This window comes from Platalea leucorodia, assembly GCF_965183815.1.
Source record: "Platalea leucorodia genome assembly, chromosome: W".
NCBI lineage: Eukaryota > Metazoa > Chordata > Aves > Pelecaniformes > Threskiornithidae > Platalea > Platalea leucorodia.
The window spans coordinates 1555768-1581462 of NC_138859.1; the positions used below are offsets into that span (position 1 = coordinate 1555768).

Genomic DNA, 25695 nt, shown 5'->3' on the forward strand with positions numbered 1-25695 from the left:
CCTCGGGGTTCGTCCCTCCCAGGAGTACCTGGACCTCTCCATGCCTCTGGATCAGTATTCTCCCGGCTTCCCGGACACCCGCAGCTCCACCTGCTCCTCGGGAGAGGACTCTGTTTTTTCTCACGACCCTCTTCCAGACGAGCCGTGCCTTCCCAAGTTCCCCCCTCAGCACACCAACGGCGGACTGAAGCGACACTGAGGGTGGCACTGCCAGCAGGGACTGCCCTGCCCTGCCCTGCCCTGCCCTGCCCGCGGGCTGCCCCTGGACGCTGCCTGCGCAGCCCGGTCCTGCTGAGCTACTGCAGAAAGGGTTCAGAGACACAACCGTAGCATCTCGCGTAACCAAAACCACCCACCTCTCATGCCAGCTCCTCCTGCCGCCTTAGTTGTGAGCTCTCTGCAGCCCAAAGGTTTTGTTCTGGTGTTTTTTTGGTGTTTCCTTTTTTTTTTCTTTTTTTTTTTTAAAAAAAACCCTCTTTTCCGTGAAGTCTGTGCTTGAATATTTCCATTTGGTTAAGCTGAAATCCTCTCCTGTGGGCAGCGCCCGGCCAGGGAGCCAGCCGCCCTTCCCGGGACGGCACGTCCTGGCAGGGCAAGGAGAGCCGGGCTTATCTGCGACTTGGAGAACTCGCGAAGCCGAGGCCAGCGCCGGGTGTCGGCGGCCACGCCAGCCGGGGAGCGTCGGCGTGCCGGAGGCCTCGCTGGCACAGCCGGCCGGCGCGGGACTCCAACCCCTGGTACCTTGGAAGTGGGAGACGCAGCGTATACATTGCTCAGCACTGATAGTAGAGGCAGCCAAATACACCAGTGCTAAAAACAAAAGTCCTGTGTATATAGCTAAAAATATGTATAAATATGAATATATATTTACATGTCTTTTTAAAAGGGTTGTTACCAGAGATATACCAGTTTGGTAGGAAGGTACTAGTGGCTGGTAGATATCAGTTGCTATAAAAAAAAAAAAGTTCATATATTTTGCTACTTTTGCTGTTTTTATTTTTTTAAATTATGTTCTAAACCTATTTCAGTTTAGGTCCCTCAATAAGAATTGCTGCTGCTGCTTCAGTTTTATATGGGGTTGTATTAAACAATAATAATAATGTGTCGATGCCTTTTGGGAATAGGTTGTCATTACGTGCCTGGCCTTCCCCTGGCCCCCGCCTCCCCCCCGGGCTCTGGCGGGGCTGGGGCCGGGCAGCGCCTGCCAAGCGCCCGCGGCACCATATTGGTGCGTGGGGTGCCGGGGCGCGGGCGTGCCCTGCGTTTTAGGCAGTGCCGGTGAGGGGTCGGGACGGTGCCCTGGGGAGGGGGCCGCAGCCCCTGTCCTGGGGGTTGGCTCCCCTGGGAAGGAGCGGGGGGCCTGGGGTCGCACCGGTCCCACGCCGGCCCCCCGGGACACCGGAGCGGCGCTGCGTGGCACCAACCCCTCCAGCCCGGCTCGGTGCCTGGCCCCGCTGCGCCCCGGCCGGGGGACGCGTGCCCTGTGCAGCCCCAGCTCCCTGGGCGATGCCCGCCAGTGCCTTACCGGCGCCCGGGGGAGCGTCCTCGTCCGGGGCACCGTGCCCCCGGCTCTGCCCATCTCCGTCTCGGAGGCGGTTGCGGTGCCCGAGCTCTGCTCCGCAGAGCTGGTGCCGGTTTGCTGTGCCGGGGAGGACGGGGCATTTCCCCGGCCGGGGGCAGCCCCTCGCTGGGGTAGGGGCCACGCGTGCCCCCATCCCTCCCCGTCACTGGCCTTGAGACTCCAGAGCCAGGACGCTATTACTTGAAAGTTTATTTTGCCTTTGTATGGAGAAATATTATTTGTTGTAAACTCTTCTGTAATGAATCTGGAATTCTTGTAATTATTAAAGACTTTAACCAAGAATTTACAGCCGTGGCCCCATCCCTGGGGGGGCAGTGGGAGATGCTCTGGGCCGGTGGGCGATGGGGAAGGGGCTGTAAGGGGTCCAGGCGCTAAAGCTCATCCAAGCGACCGGTGCGGGAGGGCGACGTTCGGAGAGCAGCGAGGAATGGCGGCTGGTTTTGCGGGAGCTCTGTTTTTCATGGCTTCAAAATTCCATGGCGGGGCTGGGGCGGCGGGGGGCCGGCTGGGCAGCCCTCCCCTCCTGACGTAACCGCTGGCAGCTCTCCTTCAGTCTTTCCACTTTTCCTGACTTATTTTTTCTCCTCCCAGGTTGGAGCCGGTGCCAGCCCCAGCCCGTTTGCATTTAAACTTGACCTGCTGCCTCCAGAAACCACTGGCTCTGGGAAAGGCGTTTCATCGCCCGAGAAGCCCAGGGTTAAAGATGCTGCCGAAGACCCTCAGTCGGGGCATCATGGGGGCATCCTGCACCCCGCGGCCCCCCAAGCTGCTTGGGCATGCGGGGTCTGGGCAGGGGTGCCCAGCGGTGGCTTACCCGGGGGGGCGAGAGGCTACCAGCCCCTTTACCGAGCACCGAAATGGTTAAGATGAAACGGCTGCAGGATCCCCAGCCTCACTGGCCCTTTTAAAAGCATCTGCTTGTTGCTATTTCCCTGTGTAAATTAAATCGATCAGCTGCGCTCTGCCCTCCCCCCCTCCTAAATTAAGTAGAGCTTTTAATCAAGTGATTTATGTTGAATTCACAGTCCTAGATTAAACTCGCAGCTCAGGCAGCCGGGAGCGGGGGGAGCGGGGCTGGGGGTCTCCATAAATCACCGCTCTCCCTGGGACCGACTTGGCAAGGCGGCGGGGAGAGCTGGAGCTCGTGTTTACATCATCAGAAACTGCTGCTATCACAATCTTCTGCTCATTTCCTGGGGTTACCAGGAGGGCAATTAAATATGATAATAAGCAGAGTGACTCCGGCAGCGCTGCTAACGCACGCTGCGGGGCTGGGGAAGGGGTGGGCATGCAGAGCCGGGTGCCCTCTGCATCCCCTCGGGGACCGGTGCCCCAGGCATGGCCGGTCCCTCCCGCCGAGCCCTGGGGATGCTGCGCTGCCCTTCATCCAGCCGAAGCCCTGGAGGGCTGCAGGGACGGTGCTGCCTGGACGCGGGCCCCGGAGCAGGGAGATCTGGCTCCTTTCTGCTCTTCCCAGTACAGCATCCTCTTCACGTGGGCAACTCCAGGAGATGGGGCTACCCCAAAGCTGGCATCAGCACCCTTCGCTTGCAGAGCCAGCACACGGGTGGCCCCCGCACAGAGCCCACATGGAGAAGGACCCCAAGCCATCAGCCCCAAGGGCAGCAGCAAGCCCAGGACACGGCTGCAGGAGCTCATCCTGCTCGGCGCTGCGCGGGGACCTGCAGGACCAAAGCCATCCCAAAGCCGTCCCCATCACCCAGCACCGCTGGGTACCTGCCCGGGGGGTGCCTGCGGCCCCTCCAGTCCTGCCCAGCACCGGGGCCTCCCTGTTGCAATTGAACTTAGGAGGTGGGTGGGATGGGGTCCCTTGGGAAATGACCCCAAAACAACAGGGGATCCGGAGTCGCTGCCTGCGGGAGCCCCCCGAGCGGGTGGCCAGGGGCGTCAGGCATTGGTGGCCGCTGAGCGCTCGGCCCATGACAGCATGTTTGGCTCTCACAGCATCCTTTGTCTCTTCCACTCCTCGCCTTCCTCTTTCTCTCCTTTTAAAGCCCTCCGGCTGTGCAGGACCGAGACAATCTCTTGGCCCGGGCCCAGGACCTGGCTGCTCCGCTCGGCACTGAGCTGGGCTTTGTCCAGCTACCAGCCATGGCAGGAAACCTTCTTTGCAATTCCACCTTGGCACGCGGTCCCACGGCCGAGCTCCCGGAGCACGGCTCAGCAGGTGCGTGGGGAGCGAACCCCCCCTCTGCGGCCACCCCTCCGCCCCGCGCGTCCCACCCAGCTGCAGGGTCAGCGCCGCCGCGAGGCAGCGGGACCCAGGGGTCCGGCTCCAGCCCACCCTGGCCACCCACAGCCCGGCGATGGGCCGGTGTCAGCTGAGCAAAGACGGAGCCAGATGTGCGCAGCTGTGGCGGAGGCAACAGGCAAGAGGGCACGCGGCTCCCCCCCAAAACCCTCGCTTGCGCTTCGGAGCTGCAGCAGCCCTGTGGCACCCTGCTCTGCACGGTGCAGGCAGCGGGATGGGCAAGGCGGACCCCAGCCGCGCAGGTGAGCATGGCGGGCAGAGGGGTGCCGGCAGCCCCTGGCACCGCACGGTCCTGCGCAGCCCCTCTTGCAGCGCGACTGATGGGGAGCGGAGCGGGAGGGAGGTCATGGAGGCGAAGCCGGGGCAGCTTTCCAGCCATAAATTGCTTCCTTGCAAGGAAATAACCTGCAGGAAGCTCAGCGGGAGCAGGGCCACGTCCGCAGCTCCTGGCAGCCATCATCTGCCCGGGGCTCGAGGCAGCGCTCCCCAAAACCCTGGGGATGTCCGGGAGCGGACACCCCTTCACCTCCCCGCCTCAGCCCCATCCGCGGGGTGGACGCTGGGCGTGGGGGGCTGTGAGGCAGGGGCAGAGGGCAGCTCTGGAAAGGGCTGCTCGCACACGGGGATCTGTGCCCGTGCCGAGCCCTGCGGTGGCTGTCGGTGTCCTGGCACGCATCCCGGCCCCGGTCGCACCGTCCGCTCAGGCCCTCCCGAGGCGGGAACTTGGCACAGCTCTCGGCGAGGCTCCCCTGCTGCACATCACCGCCCTGACAGCTCGCGCACCAGACCCTGTCAAACACCACAGATCGGCTTCATTTCATCCAAACAAAACATCAGTTATGAACCAGGGCAGCTGCAGACAATTCCCGCTCCTGTCCAAGCCCCGCCACTGCGCGGCGGGCTCAGAAGGGATCCTGCACCCTCCGCACCCCTGCCTGCTGCCCCGCTCCGTGGCTGGCCTCGCAGCACGGCTCCGGGATGGGATGCTCCCAAATCCTGAGCGCAGCTCGTGCCAGGCCGGCGGTGGCACCGCGGCTCAGCTCCAGCTGCGGGGGGAAGCCCTGCAGCACGGGCAGGGGACGAGCACCCCCCCAGCATCCCCGCGCCGCGGCCGGGGCTCCAGCGGGTGCAGCCGGGGCGCGTTGGGGTGCAAGGGCAGGCAGAGGCAGGACGGGACCATCCCTGGCAGACAACCCGGGGACGTTGCCGCCTGCGCTCCGTGAAGCTCTGTGCAAGGTTTGGCTATCGAGGCCTTGTTCTACGTTACTTTAAGCTGGTGTAAGCCTCCGTCTCCTTTGTTACAAATTTATAACAGAGACAGAAAGCCTGCTAGGAATGCAATGCTCGAATACAGGAGGCTATAAATCTCAGCCTTTGTTGTGCTTGGGCCTCACTAAATCAGTGCTTTTCCCTCAGAATATTAATCTACTATAAAAGTGCTGACCAGTGCATCTTTCCCCAACAGCTTTCTGCAGAAGAGGCTGACGCAAGGACCAGCGCTGGCTGTGGCACAGGAGACGTTTCCAGCCAGCACCCAGCAGAAATCCCCCATCTCCCGGAGAAGCCGCTGCCCCCACACCAGCACGGCGTCCGATGGCGGCAGACACGGGTGCCATAAAGCCCAGCTCCGAGCCGGGAGCAGCGATAGCGCGGGGATGCCCGGGGGAAGGATAAACCTGCGGAGGAGCAGGCTCTCCGAGCCGAGGGGAGGGCTGAAAGGTGTTTGGCACCAGCGTGGCTGGAAAAGCTCTCCCCACGCCAAAGCACACACGGCCTTGGATCTCTGCAACGTTTAATTTGCCCGCTGTTGCAGAACAGAATCCAGTAATTTATGGGGCTCTGCTGGGTTCGTTTCCTCTGTTTGCTCAGGGGGTCACGGAGCAAAACCGCTGACTCTCCCCTTTTTGTGCCTATGGGGTAAGGGGGTCCCAGGAAGGCGCCTGGGGTCCCGGCACGCCGGGCAGAGCCGAGACTCGGGCACGTGCCGCCAGCCCCGCAGCTCCCGCAGGCGCCTGCCGAGGGGCACGGGGGACCAGAGCTCCTCTCCGCAGCGTTGCAGCACAAATCCACCCGGGAAGGGCTCGCCTCTCCCAGCCCAGGGGCCGGCTGCCTGCCGGGGGCGAGGAGATCCCCCCGGAAAGCCCTGCGGCCACCAACGACCTGCGAGGGCTGGGGGGAAGCAGCTGGGGGTGATACAGGGATTTTTGATCCAAAACTGGGTTTCTTCAGGGATGTGTAAGTGGCCCAAGACTGCTCCGGGTTCATCCACCTCTGCCCGGCCCCAGCGCGCTGCTCCTCTCCGTTCACAACTCGGGCTCGCTTTCAGGCTAAGCACCGAAGCTGGCAACGCTGCCGCGCGGCTGGGGGCTCGCCGCAGGAAAACCAGGGAAGAGAAAGCCCCAGCTTCCAGATCTTTCTAAATTAAAAACACAGGAGGAAAACAGACACGAAGCGACCCCTCGCACGCACGCCAGCGTGGTGTGGCCAAGGCCAAGCGCAGCCAGGAGGACGGGGAGGCGGGGAGCGCCTTAGCTCGCCCTTAGCTCGCCCGCGGCCGAAGCGCAGCGCCCAGGTGAAGCCGCAGGCTCCCCGCCAGCCCCTCTTTGCTCTCCATCTGCAAAACCTCTCAGCAGAAGAATGTGCTGCTCCCTCCGCGGCAGGCGCACGCTGGCTCGGCCTTCGTCCCGCCCAGGACACCCCGCCAGCCTCCTCCTCTCCCTCCGCCTCGAGCAGGGGCTGCCGGGCAGGAGCATCCCGAGGGAGCCGCTGGGAGCCGGCACGGGGTCGGCGCCCGGAGGGTGGAGGTAGGCAACGGGGACGGCTTGCTGCGAGCTTGCTGCGAGCTTGTTGGGGGCTGAGCCGAGCCCCGGGGCTGCGTTCCCACCATGGCCCTGGGTGCCAGTCGCTGCTTCCCATGTTAATTACTGTTAATGACCATAAAACCAGCAGAGAACAGGCCGCCTCATGCTCCTGCACCTCGGGCGGGTAACTCGCAGCTCCTGACGCCCCGGTGAAGCTGCCAAGGCCGTGGAACTGAGCAGCTCGCTGGATCCTGGGTTACTCGGAGGAAATATGTTGTGTTTAAGGCCCCCGGTTAAGGATGGCGGCGGTGGGCGAGTTTCAGGGACGCCTGGCCCCGACAGACGGACCCATCCCCGGCCAGAAGGCACCTCTCACGCAGCGCGGGATGCTCAAGGGCTGCCGGACCTTTTGGACAAACCTGCTGCTCCTCTCCGGGCTGGTTGAGCCCAGCTGGCAAAGCAGCTGCCGAAGGAGCTATTATCTGATCATTTCACCTCGGATTTCCCTAGGCGGTTGCTAAACACTGCCAGGAAGAGTTCAGTCGGGTTCAGAAGTCGGAGCAGTCGCAGGCCTGGAACACCGGGCGGGAGAAGATGACTTCCCTCATTATCCTGTATTATGTGGTATAAGATGTTCTCCTAAGATGTATTTAAGGACTATCGGAGTGGCAGTCTTTCAAGGGAACATTACCCATTTGCAGGAAATTAAGGGTATTATCTCAGTAATTTTCTGCCTACCTCTTGCACCAAGACCGGAAAAGCCCCTGACAATTTGAAATTCAACTCCAAATTCTCCAAACACCCTGAAAACTTTCCAGGCTGCCAGAAGAACGCAGTGCTTGTCCCCCGGCCAGACCTGCCACCGCGCCGTGCAGCGCAGAGCCCGGCGGTGGGAGGGGATCCCACCCCGGGGTGGGGATGCGGAGCGGCTCGGGGGCGATGTGGGCTCCCCAGGTGCTGGCTGGGCTCTCTCTGGGGCTGGCACCCCCTTCCTGCGAGCCTGGCAGAGCCGAAGCAGCCCCGGGAGGCGGCACGTGTCTTTTCCCCTCCGCGGCCAACGGGCTCGCTGGCAGAGCTTGTTCTTCCCCGGCTGAGCCCCGGCTCCTGCCTGTATCAGGGCAGGAGCAAAGAGCCTCCCTGGGCGCCGGGAGCTGGGGCAGAGGGGTCTGCAGCGCTCAGGAGGGGGGAGAAAAGCCTTTGGGTGGCCATGGGTGGATCTCCCGGTATGGCGGTCCAGCGGCAGCGCGGGGCAGATCACCCCAGAGCAGGCTGAGGGCTGGGGGTTCAGCCGCGCAGCATCCCCGGAGAAGAGCATCCCCAGAGGGACAAGGCCTGTGGAGCGATTCCCAGAGGTGCGCGGGGGCAGGTCTGCAGCAGCCCGTCCCCGGGGACTGGGGCATCAGCCCGGGGCAGCCCCAGCGAGCCCCCCGTGCTCCCAGTGTGCGTGGGCAGGACAGAGCCATTTCTCCCTCGCCTTCTCCTCTGGGGGCAGGAGCACCCAGGCACAGACCCCCTTTGCTGGGTGACCTGACCCGTGAGCTGTCGGTGATTTGCACATTGTCGCAGCCCCGTGCTGCCCTCCGGCACCGCCGTGCTCCGAGCAGGACCCCTGGCAGGGGGGATGTCTCCTCCGGCTCCTGGGTTGGGTGCACCCCAGGGTGCTGTGCCCCCCGCACCGCTCACCCGCCATCTGCAAAGCGGGAACGGTTCCAAAAGCAAAGCCCTGCTCCCCTGCCCACCCCTGGGACCCCCCAGCTCTGCCAGAAGCCCCTGGGGAGGCAGGGCCCTGTGCTGGGGGCGGGGGGTGAGTGGGTCCCTTTAAATCCAGGGATTTATAACCACCCTATAGCCTGCAGCCCCCAGAGCATCCTGGGCTCACTGGTAAGTGCTCCCCAGCTCTGGGGCTGTGCTCTTGTTATTATTTATTATTATTATTATTGTTCTCTAGGGAATGGTTTATTTTTTGCATAATTGAGGCTGTGAAATGAGCCGAGAGGGGTCTTCTCCCGGCAGCTGCTCGCTCCTGCCTCTGCCCGAGCAGCTCAGCTGCTGGCAGCAGGGGTTTCTCTGGAAATGTTGCTGGTGAGCTGCTGCTGTTAACTCCCATTTCTGGTTGTTGAGAAACTCGGTGCTTGGCCCGTGCCCCTCCAGAGGGCTGTGGGCACGTGCTTTCACTCAAAACCCTTGTTCCGGACCCAGGTGTTCAGACACCTTCGATATAACTCCGCTTTAGTGACTCTCCTCCCTGTAGCTTTTCCAAGCCTTTCCCTGTTGGATCGTTTACCCCGCGAAGCTAACGGCCTGATCCTGCTCAGCTGTTGTGCTACTGGTATACTGGTCCCTGTCGGATGCAGCGTTAAGGCAGGGGAAAGATGAGCCCGTTGTTGCTGTGCAGAAGGTATCTACCGGGCTTGCCCGCTGCATCGGGCAGGCTTGCTTCCACGGGCCGCAAGCACAGCGGTGAGGAGCTTGGCGAGCTGTTAGGAGCGGTGGGAGCGTCTCCGCGCGCCGGTGTTGCTTGCGCGGGGGCTCAGCTGGGGGGCCTGGGGCAGGGCACGGCTCCGGCACCGGCTCCCGGGCAGGCTGCGGGAGCAGCGACCGAGCGGTGATGCCCACGCCTGCGCGGGAGCCTCGGGGAGCCCATCTCCCGCGTCCCTGTGCCCCGCCGACGCGCTGCCCGTGGGGAGGCTGCGTCGCAGGCAGCGTCGCCCCGCTGCCGTGCCCGGCCCGCGGGCAGCACCGCGAAGCCTGGGGCCGGCCCCGCAGCGCGCACGGCCGAGGGGCTTTGGTTTGCTGGAGCTGGCTGGGACGCAACGCCGAGGTCTGAGCTTTGAAGCTCAGCCGCTGCTGCAGGCGCGGAGAAAACAGAAACCTTTGAAGTCTGGTTGGTGCTGAAAACGCTTCATTACGCCGCGCTAATGAACGGCTGATTCTGGGAATTTGAAATTCCTCAGCCGTGATGGGTGCCTTCAGATGGGCTCTGTGGAGAGGGCATTTCTGGGTAACGCTCCTTCCTGTGGCTCTTAATCACCCCTGGAAATAAAAACGATTTCTCAACCAAACTTTGCCTTCCCTGACGCAGATGTTGGCTTGTTATTGTAGGGTTGCGTGCGAGGACCAGACTCTGCATGTGCTGCCCTGTTGTTACAGGGCTGCAGCCAGCTCTTTAAAACGAGAAAGGGCTCGCCATGCGCCTCGTGCACGGGGCTTTTATGTGTTGCTCGGGGAGCTGGAGCTTGAACCCCGCAGGGCTGTTGGCTGGAGGAGAGAGCTACGCACATGGCTGTCCCCCTCCAAGCTGGCTCCGGTAGCCCCAGATACCGGGGAGCAGCAGGAACGGCAAGCGAGATCTCGGCATGACCCGTCTTTACGGGACCTGAGTGTTTTTAATACTGGTTGCTGGATGTCACTTAAATCCAGGGCAGGATCCTGGCTTAAATCTGAAGGGGCCTCGTAGACAGCGGGATCCGCAGCCGGGGCGCGCGAGGTTTTGCGCCTGTTTTGAAAGGGTTTGGGTGGCGCTGCCTGCGCCTGGCCCTGCGATGGCTCAGCTCTGTGGCCGTGGGCTATCGCAGGCCAGGGTGCAGCGGACACGGGGGGGGAGCTGGGCACCCACAGGGCTCGGCACCAGCCTGGGCTGCTCCCAAACCAGGCGGTTTAACTCCCAACAGGGGAGTTAAAAAAGCTCCGTTTTGGGGCTTTTCGGGGCAAGAATTGGATGGTGCTGCTATCTACCGGTGGGAAGCGGCAGTGGCCGTGGCTCGGTGCGGGACCCACGCGTGTTTGACGGTGGCCGTGGGGCTGCCAGCAGCAGCAGCAGCCCTTGATGTGCAGCTGGCAGAGCCCGGAGGAGCCAGGCACAGCCCGGCCGCTGCCCGGGTTGTTTCATGGCTTCATTTGCGCCTGGACTAATTACTTCACGTTGTGCTAAAAAAGCCCCGTCCCTCGGTAATGGCCACGTAAGCTCTTGACCGCTGGCAAAGAGCGGGGCTTGGGGCAGGGTGGCAGAGCTGGAGAAATCACCGACAGCAGCGGAATTGCTGTGTGTGCCCGCTGGTGTGGGACAGGGATCGCTTCCCCCGGGTTGCGTTAGTGTTAGGCGAGTGATCCATCCTTCGGAGAGCGCTCTCCAGCCGCAGCTCACCAACACATTTGCAAACAAGCCGAGGAGGTCTCTGTGGCAGAGAGCCTTTGATTAACGGTACCCGCTTTTCTGCTTCTCCTGAAGCTACACGCGTAGCTAGACCGAAGCACACGCGACTGATTTTGCCTTAATTGACGCAGCAGCGTCAGCGACTCGACGGTAACGAAGCTCCTGAACGCATGGCTTGGCTGGAGCTCTCTGGGTCCCCACAGCAACAGCTTGCTCAGGCTTCTTTCACTGCCACTTCTTTCCTTTTGCACTTCAAGAAATCCTGCCCACGCTTAGCCTGAGCTCGTTCACCTTATCAAAAAGACCGACTTTCCTCCTGTCTGCGACATTCTTGCTTTGATAGGGTTTAGTGAACTAGGCTGGCTCTGCAAGCCCCGTTTGTGCGCTTGAAATCAGGGAGACTTTTCCCTTCTCCCCTCTTCCCGCTTACCTTGAACTCAGGAATGCCACCTCGCCATTTACACGCTTTAGCCACAATACAGAAATTACTTGCATTCTTCTACTTCTGCGCACCGACCTCAGTGCTCAGCACCAGTGAAATCTTGCACTGAGCATTTGTACTCGGCTCTTTAGGGGGTGAAATGCTTTTCTAGACGAAGCGGGCTCTGCAGATGTTCGGTCGCAGTTCTGTTCAAGGAACAGCAACCGCCAGTGTTAGCAAGGAGACAAGGCTTCCGTTAAACAGACAAGTAGCCAAAGGCTATTCTGTCTCAGTCCGCAAAGTAATGGCTACCAGCAACATCTCATCCGTGTTACACAGAGGAAGGAGCGACACTTGAGCAATGGGGTTATTTTATTGAAATAACATTTGTTCTCATTTACTAACCACCGATTAAATACAAATACTCAGCATTGCGTACTGGCTGTACGAACAGGGCAGGGGTGCAGGTACAGGAGTGAGAACGCAGCACAGCGGTAGCTGTCCTCTGGAAGCTGTTTCTGCGTTGCGAGTAAGGGCCTGAAGCCGTATGTTTAAAGTGCTGATAACACCTGGCCTTGAGAGGACTGGCTTTTTTTGAGTCGGATTGTTCTAAAGGCTGTCTGACCTCTAGAAAAGGTATTTCATTCTACTTAGCACCAAGCCTAACTTTAATTTTACAGTAAGTATAAATTACACATATTTAAAATCCATAATGTGAGCGATTTCTGAACATTATCATAGGACAAAGTAAAAAACTTAACAAATGCTAAAACCAGCTTTTCAGTATCCTCCTGTAGAGTCTACCAAACAAAGAGTCAACACTGGAGTGTGTGAAGAATCATTTTGTGAAGTACAGTAAGTCTGAGAGCACTTGCTGATGTGCAGTTCTGAGCCTGATAAGGTTTAACCAAGCCTTACATCGGACCTGGGAAATGTGCGTGGGTCCCCCGCTCGCTACCTCGCATGACCCAGTGGGATCCTAAAACCGCAGCTCTCTGCCTGCGGTAACAGCGTCTGGCACCTGCTGCAGCTCTTGCCGATGAATGCAAACGCTCACGCGGTGGAAGCTGTCCTCTTCACTGCTCTGCTCTTGTCCAGCAAGTTCTCAAGTCTTTCCGAACAGCTAAGTTCAACCACGCCACTGAGCAGAGTGCTGCTCCTCCCTCTGCTGCGGTTGTTCTCCTTGGTACAAATGTGACAGTTAAATACAATGGCTACACGGGTCATTCTGTGCGCTAGTTATTGGTTAAACCGCGCTGAGGAGGATCAAAAGCTTGAGCTTGTAAAGCTGCGGCAGCAGGGCGAGCTGCAAGCCCTGGATTTGTGGCTATGTTCCTGCAGAGGATTTCAAACTGTAGAACAGGTTTTACTGGACTTCCAGCCTAGCTCACTCTGCGCCGAGGCCTTTATGACAATGAAAAGCTGCCTTTTCTAAGGTTTAAGAGCACAAACACCTGCTGAGTGACAGCACAGACAGCAGCATCATTATTAACATATTTACAACAGAAGTTAAAACGGTGGGGGTAGGGGATCCAGTACAAATGCGAAGCCGGTGCCATTCAGGCTTAGCACGGCCCAGTTGCTAATAAGCTTGGAATAGACAGAGAGGCCCCGGAGGGCTACTGACACCTTTCTGTGTAAAGCAGCCTCCTGGAAAATCACTCTTCCCTTTTAAGGAGGTGCGGAGATGAAAGCTCTTCTCTCCCGGCGTTAGTCCTTGCTGGCTTCAGGCTAGACTCCGTTGGCGCCGGCCTTGCTGCTCTGAGATGCTTCCATTTTAGTCTAGGTGGAAGAGAAAGTTGCAGACTTTAGGCAGTACCGATACAAACACTTCTTAAAATTCAAACCTTTTTTGAAGAAGGTATCTTCCCATTTAATACAGGAAGCTGCTCTGGAGAATAACAGTTGACTAAGACTAAAGTTCTTCAGGGTAAAGGAGCATTCTCCTGCTGATAAAAGTCAGCCTGGACTCCCAAACTTGCCTTAAGCGGGCATCCAAGATGTAGACACAAGCAGCTAAATTGAAACCAAATATTCACAGAAAGAAAATGGGCAAAAGAAAGGCAAGTCACTGTAGAAATATTTTTACGGATACAAAATGGCACTTAACGCTATGGTGGTTCTGACGGAAGGCTGGTCTGTCCTAGCGGTCCAAAGCAGATTATTAAGGAAGAGTACAAGGCAAGGACATACTGGGAGTTCCCCACAATGCCCTGCTACCTTTCCCAGTTTGACTGCAGTCTCTCAGTCACCTGTGGTATTTTTGTATTTAACAGCCCTCAATGCAGTTCTCGTCCACAATTTCTCCAGTCGCTCCTTGAACTTCAGATTCACAACACCTTGTAGCACAAATTTCCCGTTTGTCTGTAAGTTGTGTGAAGAACAATCTCCTTTGGAAAGTCTAAGAATTTTGAAAAGCTTACCTCTCGTGGGGGAGGCTTAACTGACACTTCTGAGACTGGCAATTTCTCTGTTGGCTGAGATACAAATTCTTCATTCTTTAAGGAAAAAGCAGCTTTAAGTCACAGAACCCTCTCAGAAAACAACGCTCTAGCTAGACCCCGTACAGGCCCTTCTCCTTTCTGAATAAGGCTGTTCCCTGCAATGCGTCTTTGTGAGAGCTCTATGTCATCACTTCCATCGTTTCCCCTACGCAATTTAGCAGAGCTATTTGGAAATATTTCTAGCAGTTGACACAATATTCTCCTTTAATTTCTGTTGCTGCTTTTATCAGCTTGGACTGATCTAAGGAATTTACAACGCTGAGAACCATATGCCCTGGCTTTCTTACTCTAGATATTTTGGCTCTTTTTGTCCTGGACTACTCAGCCCAGGTTCACTAGGAGAGCTGAAAACAAGCCACCTTTTAGCTGGCTTCTCTGAGCAAACTGTACCTGGGTTGAAGTCTCTATATTTATGTGACTGCAGCAACATAGAAGCTTGTGAGTGCTCCTCTGCTGGCAGCCAGTAACGTGGTATTGAATAACCGGCTGTTTCCAGCAACAGGACAAGATGTGCCACAGCAGATCTCTGTACCCTTTCGTTGTCTCTTAAGTCAGAGTATGCAACCGTGAGGCTCTCAGGCAAAAACACGTACAGAATGCAAGAATATACATTGCTTATGTGCTCTGTGCAATGGTGTCAGACATTGGGTTTTGTCTAGCTTTGGAAAGGTCTGTTCACACGCTCTTCCCAAGGATTACAGCACCACACACTCATTTTCCTGCTTGTAGACTGCTATTTTCTAACCTTTCTTCCCTGTACAACGGGGGCAGGATCCACGAGGGTCTCTTGACCTTCGGGAACAGACGTCATGATTTCAGCAGTTTCATCTACCTACGGAAGAACATATAGTTCACTACAGTTATAACTTCAGTCCACTTGGAGGATCAAAGAACAAGATTCGTGTCACAGTGCTTCATTTTTATAATGCGTAATGGTTAAACTATTAACCTGAAAGTTTTATTCAAACAACTCACCTTATTTTGTGGAACGGGAACAGATTGTGGCTTTACATCTATTAAGTACAAGGCACGGGAAAGCAGGAGCAGAGAAGGGGGAACGTTCTCTTTTAAATGCAGATCCAGCCACTGTTAGAAGAAAACAGAAGGAAAAGTTATTTCATGTTGGCTGTACGTCAGTACTTACTTATATAGCACTCTTTGTCCTCAAAGGTCTTAAAGCTATCTTGAGTTTGGCTAATACAGTTTTAAGTTACCACAATGAGAAGAAAAAGTTAAGAATAGCGTGTGGAATACACACTAGAGAGGAAGTTTCCAGCTACCGGTGAGGTACCGACATCACCACTGACAAACAGCCAACAGCGAAAGCTCAGTACTTTGAGTCATCTACAGCTCACCTGAAATACAGCACCTACAGCCGTAATCTGTTTGAATGCTTATGAAAGACTAGTGTTGGCTCTCCTACAAGTCTTGGCTACTTTAGAAGCTTAAAACATATTCCACCCCCCTGCTTCATCTTGCTTCTAGCTGGTCCTGATGCTACTTGGTTTTCTCTTCAGTCTAAGACATAATCTGGATACTTCATGCCTTAAAGCTCAGCTACGCAGGTGAGGCTCCATCTAGAAACACTCGCGTGAATTCTTAGTGAAACTGCGCCAGCTCTATCTGAGCACTGCACGCCGTTCTGTCCTAGGCGAAACCTTGTCAAACAGGACTGGAGCAGAGTGTACTTGCCTGTCTGAGCTGTTCCTTTAGCTGCTCCTCCGAGAGACCCAACGATCGCATTCCTCTGGCTCTGCATGCGCTCTGCAGTTCAGACACACTTAGGCCACTGACTCCTTCCTTGGCAATCATCTGAAACGAAAAGGCACGTTCCTATCTAGGCACAGAGCAAGCCAAAACCCCGATGTACTTGATGAACTCGAGCCCAAAGAAATGTCTGTTTAGGTAAGCGTGCACAAAATCATACCAATGCAAAGATGAGACAGAACTGGCTTTGTAGATAAGTCATTCTGTCCTTGAAAGCTAACAGTGTTCAGCTACAGAAGATGAAAAACTTTGATCCTGATTATTTTGGTGTCCCGTCCCCCCCCCCCCCCCCAGTACTGAGAATTTCACTTTTACACGTGATCCTATAGGTTTGAAGAATTCACTCAAAGACAGGTAACTCTGACAACTGTCAAGATTGCAGGCTTTAAAGCTGAACCTGTGGTTAGTTGCGCATGCCTTTCGGAACCGGTCACCTCTTACTAGCAAGAAGCGTTCCGGTCTTTCCTCCGTGTTGTAACAGGATTCTTAACACCATTTCAAATTACAGTTCCAACACAATCATAAAATGTAGGCTGGAAGGGGCTTCTGGAGGTCCCCAGTCCAACCTCCTGTTCAAAAGAGGGCTAACTTAGAAGTTTCTTTACATTGCTCAGCCTTTTCCATTTATGCTTGGAGCCTCTCTAGGGATGGGGATTTCACAACCTCTAGACAACCTGTTCCACTGTTTACCCGCTCGCTGATTATTTTTTTTTTTTCTTATCAAGTTGGAATTTCCCTTGCTGCAACTTATGACCATTACCTGGTGTCCTTTCACTCTACACCTGTAAGTCTGGTTCCATTTTCTAAATAACCCCATTAGGCTGTTGAAAACAGCAAGCAGATTCTCCTTTGGCCTTCTCCAGGCTAAATAAATCCAGCCCCTTTATAAACGAATATGAACTCATACTGAATTCAGTTGGTTAAAATCTGGTGTTTCCATACAATATTTATTCCAGAATTGGAACCTCCCTTTATTACAAGTTAGTATGACTCCAGAATAAAAATATAAGGGTGTTCTAAAACAGTGACAATATCTGCAGTGCCACACTCGTTAGGGTTCACCAAAGGCAGCGAGGGCGCAGGAAAATGAACCCCCATTCTGTTTTTTTTCTGGAATCTCTCATGGGGAGAATCCCACTCCCATCAATATTAAACTTCACATCTGAGGAGGGAGTGTGGGCAGTGACGCACGCCTTATGTAAAGCAGGCAGCCTGTGATTCAGAGGGCAGAACTTGAGATTGCGAAAAGCGTGCGTTCCACCAAAGCAGCTATTTTAAACTTACCTCATCATCTGCCTTGATAGTTCTGAGTCTCAGCAGAAGTTGAAAGCGGAGCAGATTGTTGGTGCCAATGGGCTGCAGCTCAAGCAATTTGCAAAGAGCTACCAACTGCGGCCGCTCCAAGTGTTCCAGGGTCAGCTCATCTTCAAACAGCTTGGAGAAGCGTACGATCTCTTGGGTACTGGGCTGATGGCCGGTGTGACGAATCTAAACAAAGCAGAGGCATCAGGGCCAAAAGCCAAACTAGAACAGAATCACAGTTTCTGAATCCTCGTGCCTCTCTAAGGAAGAAGCCCGTCTTGTTTCTCACACAGGTATGATGGAAACAGAATGATATCGTTAAAAGGCCAAAGTGAAACAGTGTTTTTGAGTGGCGGCTTAAAGGATTTCACAGGGTAAAACTTCCACTGTTATTCCCGGATGGAAATGCTTGTCCGTACAGACAGATGGGGTCAAAAGCTAGTGTCAGTAGGGTGTTAGCTGCAAGAGGGTATCCCGTGAAGAATAACACCTGACAGGACAGCTCTGCGCTGTCAAATCTCTCTGCAATCTTTGTACAAAAGCCATACTCTCTGTCCAGAACAGCAGCACTAAAGCTGGTGTACGTCCTGTTGCTGTCATCCCCAGCACAGCCCCTTTTACCTGGTGCACATAAGAAGAGAATTGTTTTCCTTGTCCTGTATCTGCTTTGTTCCTTTTGGCCATCTCTGCAATGGTCTCCTGCAGGAACTTTGCTAACTCCAGCTTGGCATTTAATTTCTTTTTCTGCTTTTCTTCCTTCATTTAGGAAATAAAACACAATTAGAAATTCCACTTGAAAATCAGAAGGGAGGGGATTCTGGGAGAGAGATGAAGACTTCAGTACTAAAAACAAACAGGCTTTGGTTACTGTAGAAAATGAAATTGCTGTGTCCTTTCCTACTGACCGCTATTTACAGTACAATCTTCAAATTCTAGGAATAAGCTAGGAATGTCTGACCTAGACGTGTGTCTGAGGCCGATACTCATTTGCAGCAGCAGGCAGGAAACAACAGCTCTTTGTGCAGTCGTACGGATGTTCTAACGAGCTGGAGTACACAGCCTACATCTTCAGAAAGGACACAAACCTTTTTTGACTCAGTCTCAAACGTCGAGGGCAGCATTTCAGGGAAGAGTTTCAAGAATACAGGTAACAGAAATTCCATGAAGGGGACAATGACAAACACCAGGAAGGGAACCAGCCGGAAGAGATCTGCACAAGTTCTCAGCAACTGTACAGAGAAGAGCACAGCAAACATTATTATTCAACCAGACAAAAGAACCCCACGTTCCAAAGAAGTGGGGAAACTGAGTGGTTAAACTTCTTTCGTTACAGTAAGGCTCTTAACGCATCATTTTAGCGTTAAGGTGTTCATATGTCTGGCACTTACCCGTCGTCTCTCCCTCCTAGTGAGGACCTGACCATGTAACAGCCTCCACACCATCCTGGCAGCCACCTTGGTGTCAATCCAAAGCAAGTGGAATCCACTGTAATAGTGTTTCAGTTCATCCACAATTTTTTGGCGTAAAGGCTTTTTTCCCACGGGAGTCTCCACGACTTGTTTTGCTGGAGTTTTAGCAGGCTTAGTACCCGCGTTTACAGTACTTCGGCGGGGCGGAGGTTCATCTCGGAGCTCCTGACGCAAGCAGGCGGACGTGTGAAACGTTCGCACGACTTGAGCTGGCGAGTGAGGTAGGCCAGTGCCCAGCCACGCGCAGTGCAGCGACGGCTGGTTTTCAGAGTCTCTTACGCAAGTCCGGTTTAAATGAGAATCCACTAGTTGGACAAAAGCAACCGCTGGAGAGTACGGAGGACTGGAGTGCACGAGAAGACGGGAGCCTCTGAAACTGAGAGGTATTTAAGCAAGTAATAGTGCATTGTGGCTAAGGGACCTAGGCATTACACACAAATTAGTGTTCTTAGTGCTAAATTAATCCTGCAAAATTAATCTCGTGGCTGCCTCAGCATCTGAGACTCTGATCCTTCAGCAATGGATAAAATATTGAGAATTTGTCCCACGCTAACAACTTCGTTCCTGGGGGAGAATAACTCAAGGCTTCAGCCTGCCTCTAGGAAGCTGTTCTACCGATTGCATCGTGCAACGTGCCAGTTGCACACACAGAAAAAGAAAGCCCCTTCTCCTCTCACCAAGCGCTTTAGAACAGGGTTCTCTGCTTTTCCTGCCCCTTCCCTCCCCCAGCAACATCAGCTGGACCAGACGGGCTGCGCACCGAAGAGGGGCAAGCGGTCAGACAGCTTCATCTGTTATTTATAAAGGAGCCAAGAGCTTGCAGGCTGCTACGCGTTACGACAGCTGCCGAAATCCCTTAAGTTTTAGATAAATCAGACATTCTACTTCTCATCTGACCTAGCTGTAGGTGTCCCTGCCCATTGCAGGGGGGTCGGGCTAGGTGACTTTTAAAGGTCCCTTCCATCCCAAAGCATTCTGCGACCTTCAGCCAGGCAAGCTGGTGCAGGAGCCTGGCGAGGGACTCTAGATGAAAGCATCGACATGGCGCTCAACGTGCGCGCTAGCAAGCATCGGAACGGCACCAGCCGCAGCCATTACATCGCTAAGGAAAAGCGCTGCGGTGCCGGGGAGCCTCCCGGCTGCAGGCCTGCTTTCCCCCAGCCCGTTCAGCTCCAGCCGGGCAGGAGGAGCCGCGGGAAGGCTGAGGCCCAGGCACCCACCCCGCCTTACCTCGGCCTGGCCAGCGCCAGGAGCAGGTTACAGCTGTGGAAGGCCATGGGGTCACCGGCTCCGGCTGGACGCGGGCGGCGGCGGGACCCTCATCCCCGACAGCCAAGGCGGGCGAGCGGCCGGGGAGCGGCCCGGGACCCTCCCGCCCCTGCCGTGGCTGCGAGGGGAGACGTGAGCGGGGGCTGGGGGTCCCCGAAGCTCCCGCGGCCGGGCCGGACCCCGGCGCCCCGGCCCCTCCCCGGCCCCGCTCCCCGCCAGGGGCCCGCCCGCGGCCCCGGTCCTCCCGGGCTGTCCCATGGCGCTCTAGCCCGGCCAGCTGCGCTCTATGGTACCCTCTCCATCACGCCATCGCGGTGCGTCACAACCCCTTCGGCGGAGGCCAATCAGAAAGCAGGACTGCGGCCCTGCCGGAAGTCACCCAATGGGAGCAGGGCGGGGGCGGGGCTTGACCCGAGGTGCCCTCAGGAAGGGCCGCTCATTGGCTGCGAGGGCGGCGGCGGCGAGGCGCGAGAGGGCGGGCCTTGAAGGGTGATGTCACGGGCCGGTGCGTGACGCCATCGCGAGGCGGTGGGGCTGGGCGTGACGTAAGGGAGGCGCTTCACCTGCGCCTTTTCCTTGTTATGTATGGAGCAGCCGGAGAGCGGGGCAGGGAGCGGGAGCCACGGGCGGAGAGGGGCTGGAAGGGAGCCCGCGGTTCTGCGCCGCGGCCCGCCAAGCCTCGGCCGGCGGCCCGGCGAGAGGCGGGAGGGCTCGGTAAGCAGGTGACGCGCACGGCGACGTCGTTTCGGCGGCGGCTGCTGCCTCGGAGGTTTCCTGCCGTCGTAGGGTTGTCAAAAGGGAAAACGCCGTCGGTAGCTGAGCGTCCAGCCAAGCGTTGACAGGACCCCTTTAGTTTTTCGTACGACGCAAAACTTTGCTTTTACGTGAAAAGCTCCCGTTTAAGCGACGGCGGTTTGTCTCTCTACACAGAGCAGACGGCGCTGTGAGCGGCTGCGCGTACGGCGGGGCCCGGAAGGGCAGAGCCTCCTGTTGCGTGTCGGCGCCCGACAACGGCTTCGCGTGGGATTCGGCGTCAGCAGGAAGCTTCAAGCCCCGACGCGTTGTGAGGCAAAGACTGCGGGTCTGGCGAAACACGCAGGCAGCCGGAGAAACGTTCTCGGTAGGTGACAGGAGGCTTGGTCTCTCGAAATGTCTTCTGTCTTTGAGCGGCTAGTGGGGAAAACCCCATTTTATTGCCCACGATAGGTTTGTAACCCTTTGGCAACTTCGCTCGTAGGTGCCTAAACTGAGGAGCAATATTTAAAAAAGTAGAAAATGGAATTGGGAAAGATGGGTAAGAAACGGGACAGAAAGCTGCTGAGGCCTGCCACCAGAGCTCTCAGCGCATTGCTGTGTTTTCCATCGGTTGGAAAGCACGTTTCCCATGAAGGGCTGGCCTCCAGGTCCTTTAAATTCTGAAAAAATCCCCCCCCCCCCCCCACTAATCCAAATACTTTTTTACTGTCAAAACCATTTCTGCGTTGTTAATGCAGAGCGTGTAATGGTGCAATTTAGTTCCTCTGTGCTTTATTCTGCCAGAGTTGGTTCTGCTAGACCACGTCCCCCGGCGTCGCAGAAGAGGGTTTTGTTTGGGTTTTCCTTCCCTTGGGAGAGGCTCTTGCCTGGGGAAGTGACAGAATAGGACAGTAAAACTGGATGAGCAGGCAAACACAAGCTCCCGTCCTCCGAACCCAGCTCAAGGTGGCGTCCCTTGTTCCTCGCGCTAGAGCGGGAGGTCTGCGTGGCTGCACTAGTGCTCCAGCTTTCAAGAAGTTGGAAACACCGATTTTGTCTCCTCAGGGACGTATTCCGCTGTGAATTCGTGAGATGGCTTCTAAGACAATGCAGACCAGAGTCTGGGCATGCTTATCTACCTTCTCATCTTCGCAGTGTTCAAAACTGTGATTTAAACGTGTTTAGATTATGTCTACAAGAGTTTTTCCTGCCTGAACGAGGGCTGGACGCTCCTGTTTCAAAGGAGACTGACCTGGGGATGCTGCCTCGCTGCGTTAAGCGCTGGGCTTTTAGGAAGGTCACTACAGCGGTGAGGGGTCAGAGCCCCTCCTCGACACTGCCCGCTTAAAGCTGCTGCTCAGAGCCCCCTTAGCAAGCCCACCCCTTCTTTTTGGGGACGGCAGTGGGCATAGATCGTTTGTCCAGGAACAGGCGTCGATGCTGAACTGTTGTGAAACACACAGGCAACAGGATTTGGGGCACAGCTGCTGGAAGCAATTAGCGCGCTGCATTTAAAGGGGAGCGTTCTTCGGGGAGAACACAGCACCTCTTTGATTGTTCACAAATATTGTTTTTCTCTCGCGTACGTCTTCGGGGTTGTTGTAAAGCACTCAAGTGTGTGGCGTTTAAGGAATGCTGGGGTCTGTTACTGATGGAGCTGCGGTCGCTCGCTGGCTGGAACCGCGTGCGATGATCTGGAGCTGGAAACGTCGAGTCCGGCGGTGAGGTCCCGAGTGCCTGCAGAGCACCAGAACCGCTTGTCCCCACAGGTTCGTCAGTGCAGGGTGAGCGGCGATCCTGGCAAGGATCGCTAGTTACCGTGATTGCGTGTTCTTCTGGTAGCTGGTTGTATCTTGTAGTCACTGCACAGGGCAAGCAAAGCGGTGTTTTATGTTTCCCTGAGGGCTGAGAAAGGTGAAGCTGGTGTCGTGGCGCTTCCCTCATCTGCGCTCAGCCTTAGCTCTGCGGGTAGGATCCCAGCCAACAGGTCGCTTCCAGTAAAAACTCTCAGGAGCAGGAAAAAGGAGTGCAAAAGAAAACCGAACAGGGCAAAAATGGAGGAGAAACTAATTCCTGTCAGAACGTTCATTAGTCGTCAAAAGGAATCAGAAAGAAAATATATTCTCATCCCTGGACTACTTCAGCTGCAGGAACATCAGGACCCTCCATATATTAATATTAACTTTAATATTAATGCTTAATATTAAGCATTTAGGATTTACAGAAGGGAGGAGAAGAGAGAGAGGAAGCCTTTTCTAGGTCACCTCCATTTTTGGTGCCTTATTGTATTTAAGGAGGAGAATAATCGCTTTTTAAATTCACTTTATTACAGCAATTCCCGGGCCCCCCCGACATGAAAAACGCCTCCTCATTGTGGGCTCCGAGCCTCTGCTTTCTGGGCAGCGGGAAATGCTGTGAATTTGGAAATCATTGCTCATCCTTTGCTCAGTGACTCGTAAAGCTCGCATCTCTCCAGCTTCCTCTTTCATGTTGGGTCGTGTCTCTCTTTTTACCTAATTCTTCCTAGTTTATTATCTGACTTTTTTTTTTCTTGGTAACGGACATCATCTTATCTTCCCATCTTGTTTACTTTCCATTCTCTTGTGCTTTTTTTGCTTTCCATTTTCCTTTTTTTTTCCTTGCATGTTAATGTTTTTGCTGCAGGAAAGATTTATTGTGTGCACTTCAGTTGTGTTTTCTTCCGCAAAAGAAAGACTTGAGGGTTGTGGAGGAGGGGAATTAATTGCAAACATCTCAATGCATAATTTTTCAGCCAAAATAGGATTAGAAACGACTGAGGATGACAGCATTTTCCTTCTCGATCCAACCCAGATGCCAAACCTCAGGAGCTAGACCTAGGCTCTGCAAGGCACGTTAGGATCTCTCCAGCAGAATTTGTTTTTTTCCCAGGCCTCATGCCGCCCGGCTGTAATTAAACGCACGTGGTACGTCTCGGCCGTGCCGTCCGTGTTTCCTAACAGCGGTGCAAACGCACGCCATGGTTTGGTGGGGCGGTTGCAGCTGCACAGCGGGGTCGGTAACGCCTCGGCACACGCTGAGCTTCGCAGGAACGCGTGTCCGTGCCCAGCACTCGGTGCCCGCAGCCGTCCTTGCACCAGTAAGCGCAGCAGGGCCAGCCAGAGCTGCTGGAACCGCCGTCCTCTTGCCGCGTTCACCTCCGTGGGTTTCTGCGTTGCGTGTTGGTGGTACGCTTCACATCTTTTTGTAGATGCTGTCGTAAGAGCTGGAAGACAGGGATGGGGAGCAGAATGAAGCCCCCATAATCCAAGGTCAGCGACCTGCTGCACCATGTAGACACACACAAGCCTATGGGGCCAGGTGGGATCCACCCAAGGGGACTGAGGGAGCTGGTGGAGGTGCTCACCAAGGCACTTTCCATCATCTATCAGCAGTCCTGGCTCGCCGGGGAGATCCCAGTTGACTGGAGGTTAGCAAATGTGGCGCCCATCTACAAGAAGCGGTGGAAGGAGGATCTGGGGAACTACAGGCCTGTCAGCCTGACCTCGGTGCTGGGGAAGGTTATGGAGCAGATCATCTTGAGTGCCATCATGCAGCACGTATGGGGCAACCAGGGGCTCAGGCCCAGCCAGCATGGGTTTATGAAAGGCAGGTCCTGCTTGACCAACCTGATCTCCTTGTATGACAAGGTGACCCTTAGTGGATGAGGGGAAGGCTGTGGATGTTGTCTACCTTGACTTCAGAAAAGCCTTTGACACTGTCTTCCACAGCATTCTCCTGGAGAAACTGGCTGTTCGTGGCTTGGATAAGCGTGGTCTTCGCTGCGTAAAAACCTGGCTGGACGGCCGGGCCCAGAGAGTGGTGGTGAATGGAGTTAAATCCAGTTGGCGGCCGGTCACCAGTGGTGTTCCCCAGGACTCAGTGTTGGGGCCAGTCCTGTTTAGTGTCTTTATCAACGATCTGGGCTTGGGGATCAAGTGCACCCCCAGTCAGTTCGCAGAGGACACCAAGTCGGGGGGAGCGTTGATCTGCTGGAGGGCAGGGGGGCTCTGCAGGGGGCCCTGGCCAGGCCGGGGCGATGGGCCCAGGCCCCGGGGTGAGGGTCAGCAAGGCTCAGGGCCGGGTCCTGCCCTGGGGGCACAGCAACCCCAGGCACCGCTGCAGGCGTGGGGAGGAGCGGCTGGGAGCTGCCCGGCGGGAAAGGGCCTGGGGGTGCTGGTCGACAGCCGCTGAACATGAGCCAGCAGGGTGCCCAGGTGGCCAAGAGGGCCCATGGCACCCTGGCTTGTATCAGGAACAGTGTGGCCAGCAGGAGCAGGGCAGGGATGGTTCCCCTGTGCTGGGCACTGGTGAGGCCGCCCCTCGAATGCTGTGCTCAGCGCTGGGCCCCGCACCCCAAGGCGGCCATGGAGGGGCTGGAGCGTGGCCAGAGCAGGGCAGCGAGGCCGGGGCAGGGGCTGGAGCACAAGGCTGGGGAGGAGCGGCTGGGGGAGCTGGGGGGGCTCAGCCTGGAGAAGAGGAGGCTGAGGGGAGCCCTCATCGCTCTCTGCAACGGCCTGAAAGGAGGCTGGAGCCGGGGGGGTCGGTCTCTGCTCCCCAGGAACAAGCGATGGGACGAGAGGGAACGGCCTCAACCTGCGCCAGGGCAGGGTTGGGTTGGGTATTGGGAAAACTTCTTCCCCCAAAGGGCTGTCAGGGCCTGGCCCAGGCTGCCCAGGGCAGGGGCTGAGTCCCCATCCCTGGGGGGATTTAAAAGCCAGGGAGATGTGGTGCTTGGGGACATGGTTTAGTGGTGGCCTTGGCAGTGCTGGGTTAACGGTTGGGATCCATGGCCTTAAAGGTCTTTCCCAACCTAAACGATTCCACGTTTCTGTGATTCTAAGGCTGGGGCGTGCGGAGCCGTAGCTCGAGGGCGCGCGGTCCCGTCCCAGCGGCTGGATTTCCGTGGCACCGGGGCACCCAGCGCGGGTTCTATTGTACCCGGGACGCGCGGTGCGCCCCGGGAGACGCTGAATTTAGATGCGGGTTTACTTAGATGCGGGTTTATTTAGACGCGGGTTTACTGAGAGCGGGTTTACCCGGCGCCGGCCGCCGCCTCGGCCCCCGCCGGACTACATCCCCCGTCGTGCCTTGCGGCGGGCGCCGCCCGGGCGGCCAATGGGGCGCGGGGGGGGGCGGTGGCGGCGCCTGCGCGCGCGCCTGCGCGGTGCGCGGCGGCGGCGACGGCGGCGGCGGGGGGGCGGAGGAGGCGGAGGGCGCGGGAGCGGGGCCGGGACCCGGACCCGGGCAGAGCGGCACGGAGCGCCGCCTTCCCCCGCCGCCAGCGGTCGCCCGCGCCCGCCCGCGCCCCGCCGAGCGCCTCCCCTTGGCCGCACCGGCCGGGAGCTGGGCGGTGGGGGGGGCGGGGGGGGGGGGAGCGGGCGGCCTCCCGGGGCGGAGCC

At 56.5% G+C, this 25695-nt stretch overlaps 2 protein-coding genes across 4 annotated transcripts in view; one reads left to right on the forward strand and one right to left on the reverse strand.

Moving 5' to 3' along the window:
• Positions 1-1791, forward strand: part of LOC309601524 (fibroblast growth factor receptor 1) — a 30644-nt gene extending 28853 nt beyond the window's left edge. The window contains exon 18 of the mRNA XM_082334569.1: positions 23-1791. Coding sequence (XP_082190695.1) covers positions 23-199 — 177 coding nt within the window. The 3' untranslated portion in view covers positions 200-1791. The remainder of the gene's footprint in view (positions 1-22) is intronic.
• A 9807-nt stretch (positions 1792-11598) lies between these two features.
• LOC309601908 (LETM1 domain-containing protein LETM2, mitochondrial-like) lies at positions 11599-19772 on the reverse strand. Of its 3 annotated transcripts, XR_014230611.1 has the most exons (11): positions 19502-19770; positions 18191-18647; positions 17888-18031; positions 17424-17558; positions 16785-16988; positions 15426-15545; positions 14709-14819; positions 14479-14565; positions 13653-13727; positions 12859-13011; positions 11599-12411 (listed from the first exon to the last, which is right to left on the reverse strand). XR_014230611.1 is itself a non-coding variant. In XM_082335171.1 (10 exons), exons 1-10 carry the CDS (start codon positions 19546-19548, stop codon positions 12961-12963), a joined length of 1431 nt encoding a protein of 476 aa, XP_082191297.1. In that variant the 5' UTR covers positions 19549-19770; the 3' UTR covers positions 11599-12960. The 3 variants fall into 3 exon arrangements, 2 of the variants coding, with proteins under 2 accessions (XP_082191297.1, XP_082191296.1); XM_082335171.1 differs by having other exon boundaries at positions 11599-13011; XM_082335170.1 differs by lacking the exons at positions 11599-12411; positions 12859-13011 and having other exon boundaries at positions 13218-13727; positions 19502-19772.
• Between the last annotated feature and the right edge of the window lie 5923 nt (positions 19773-25695).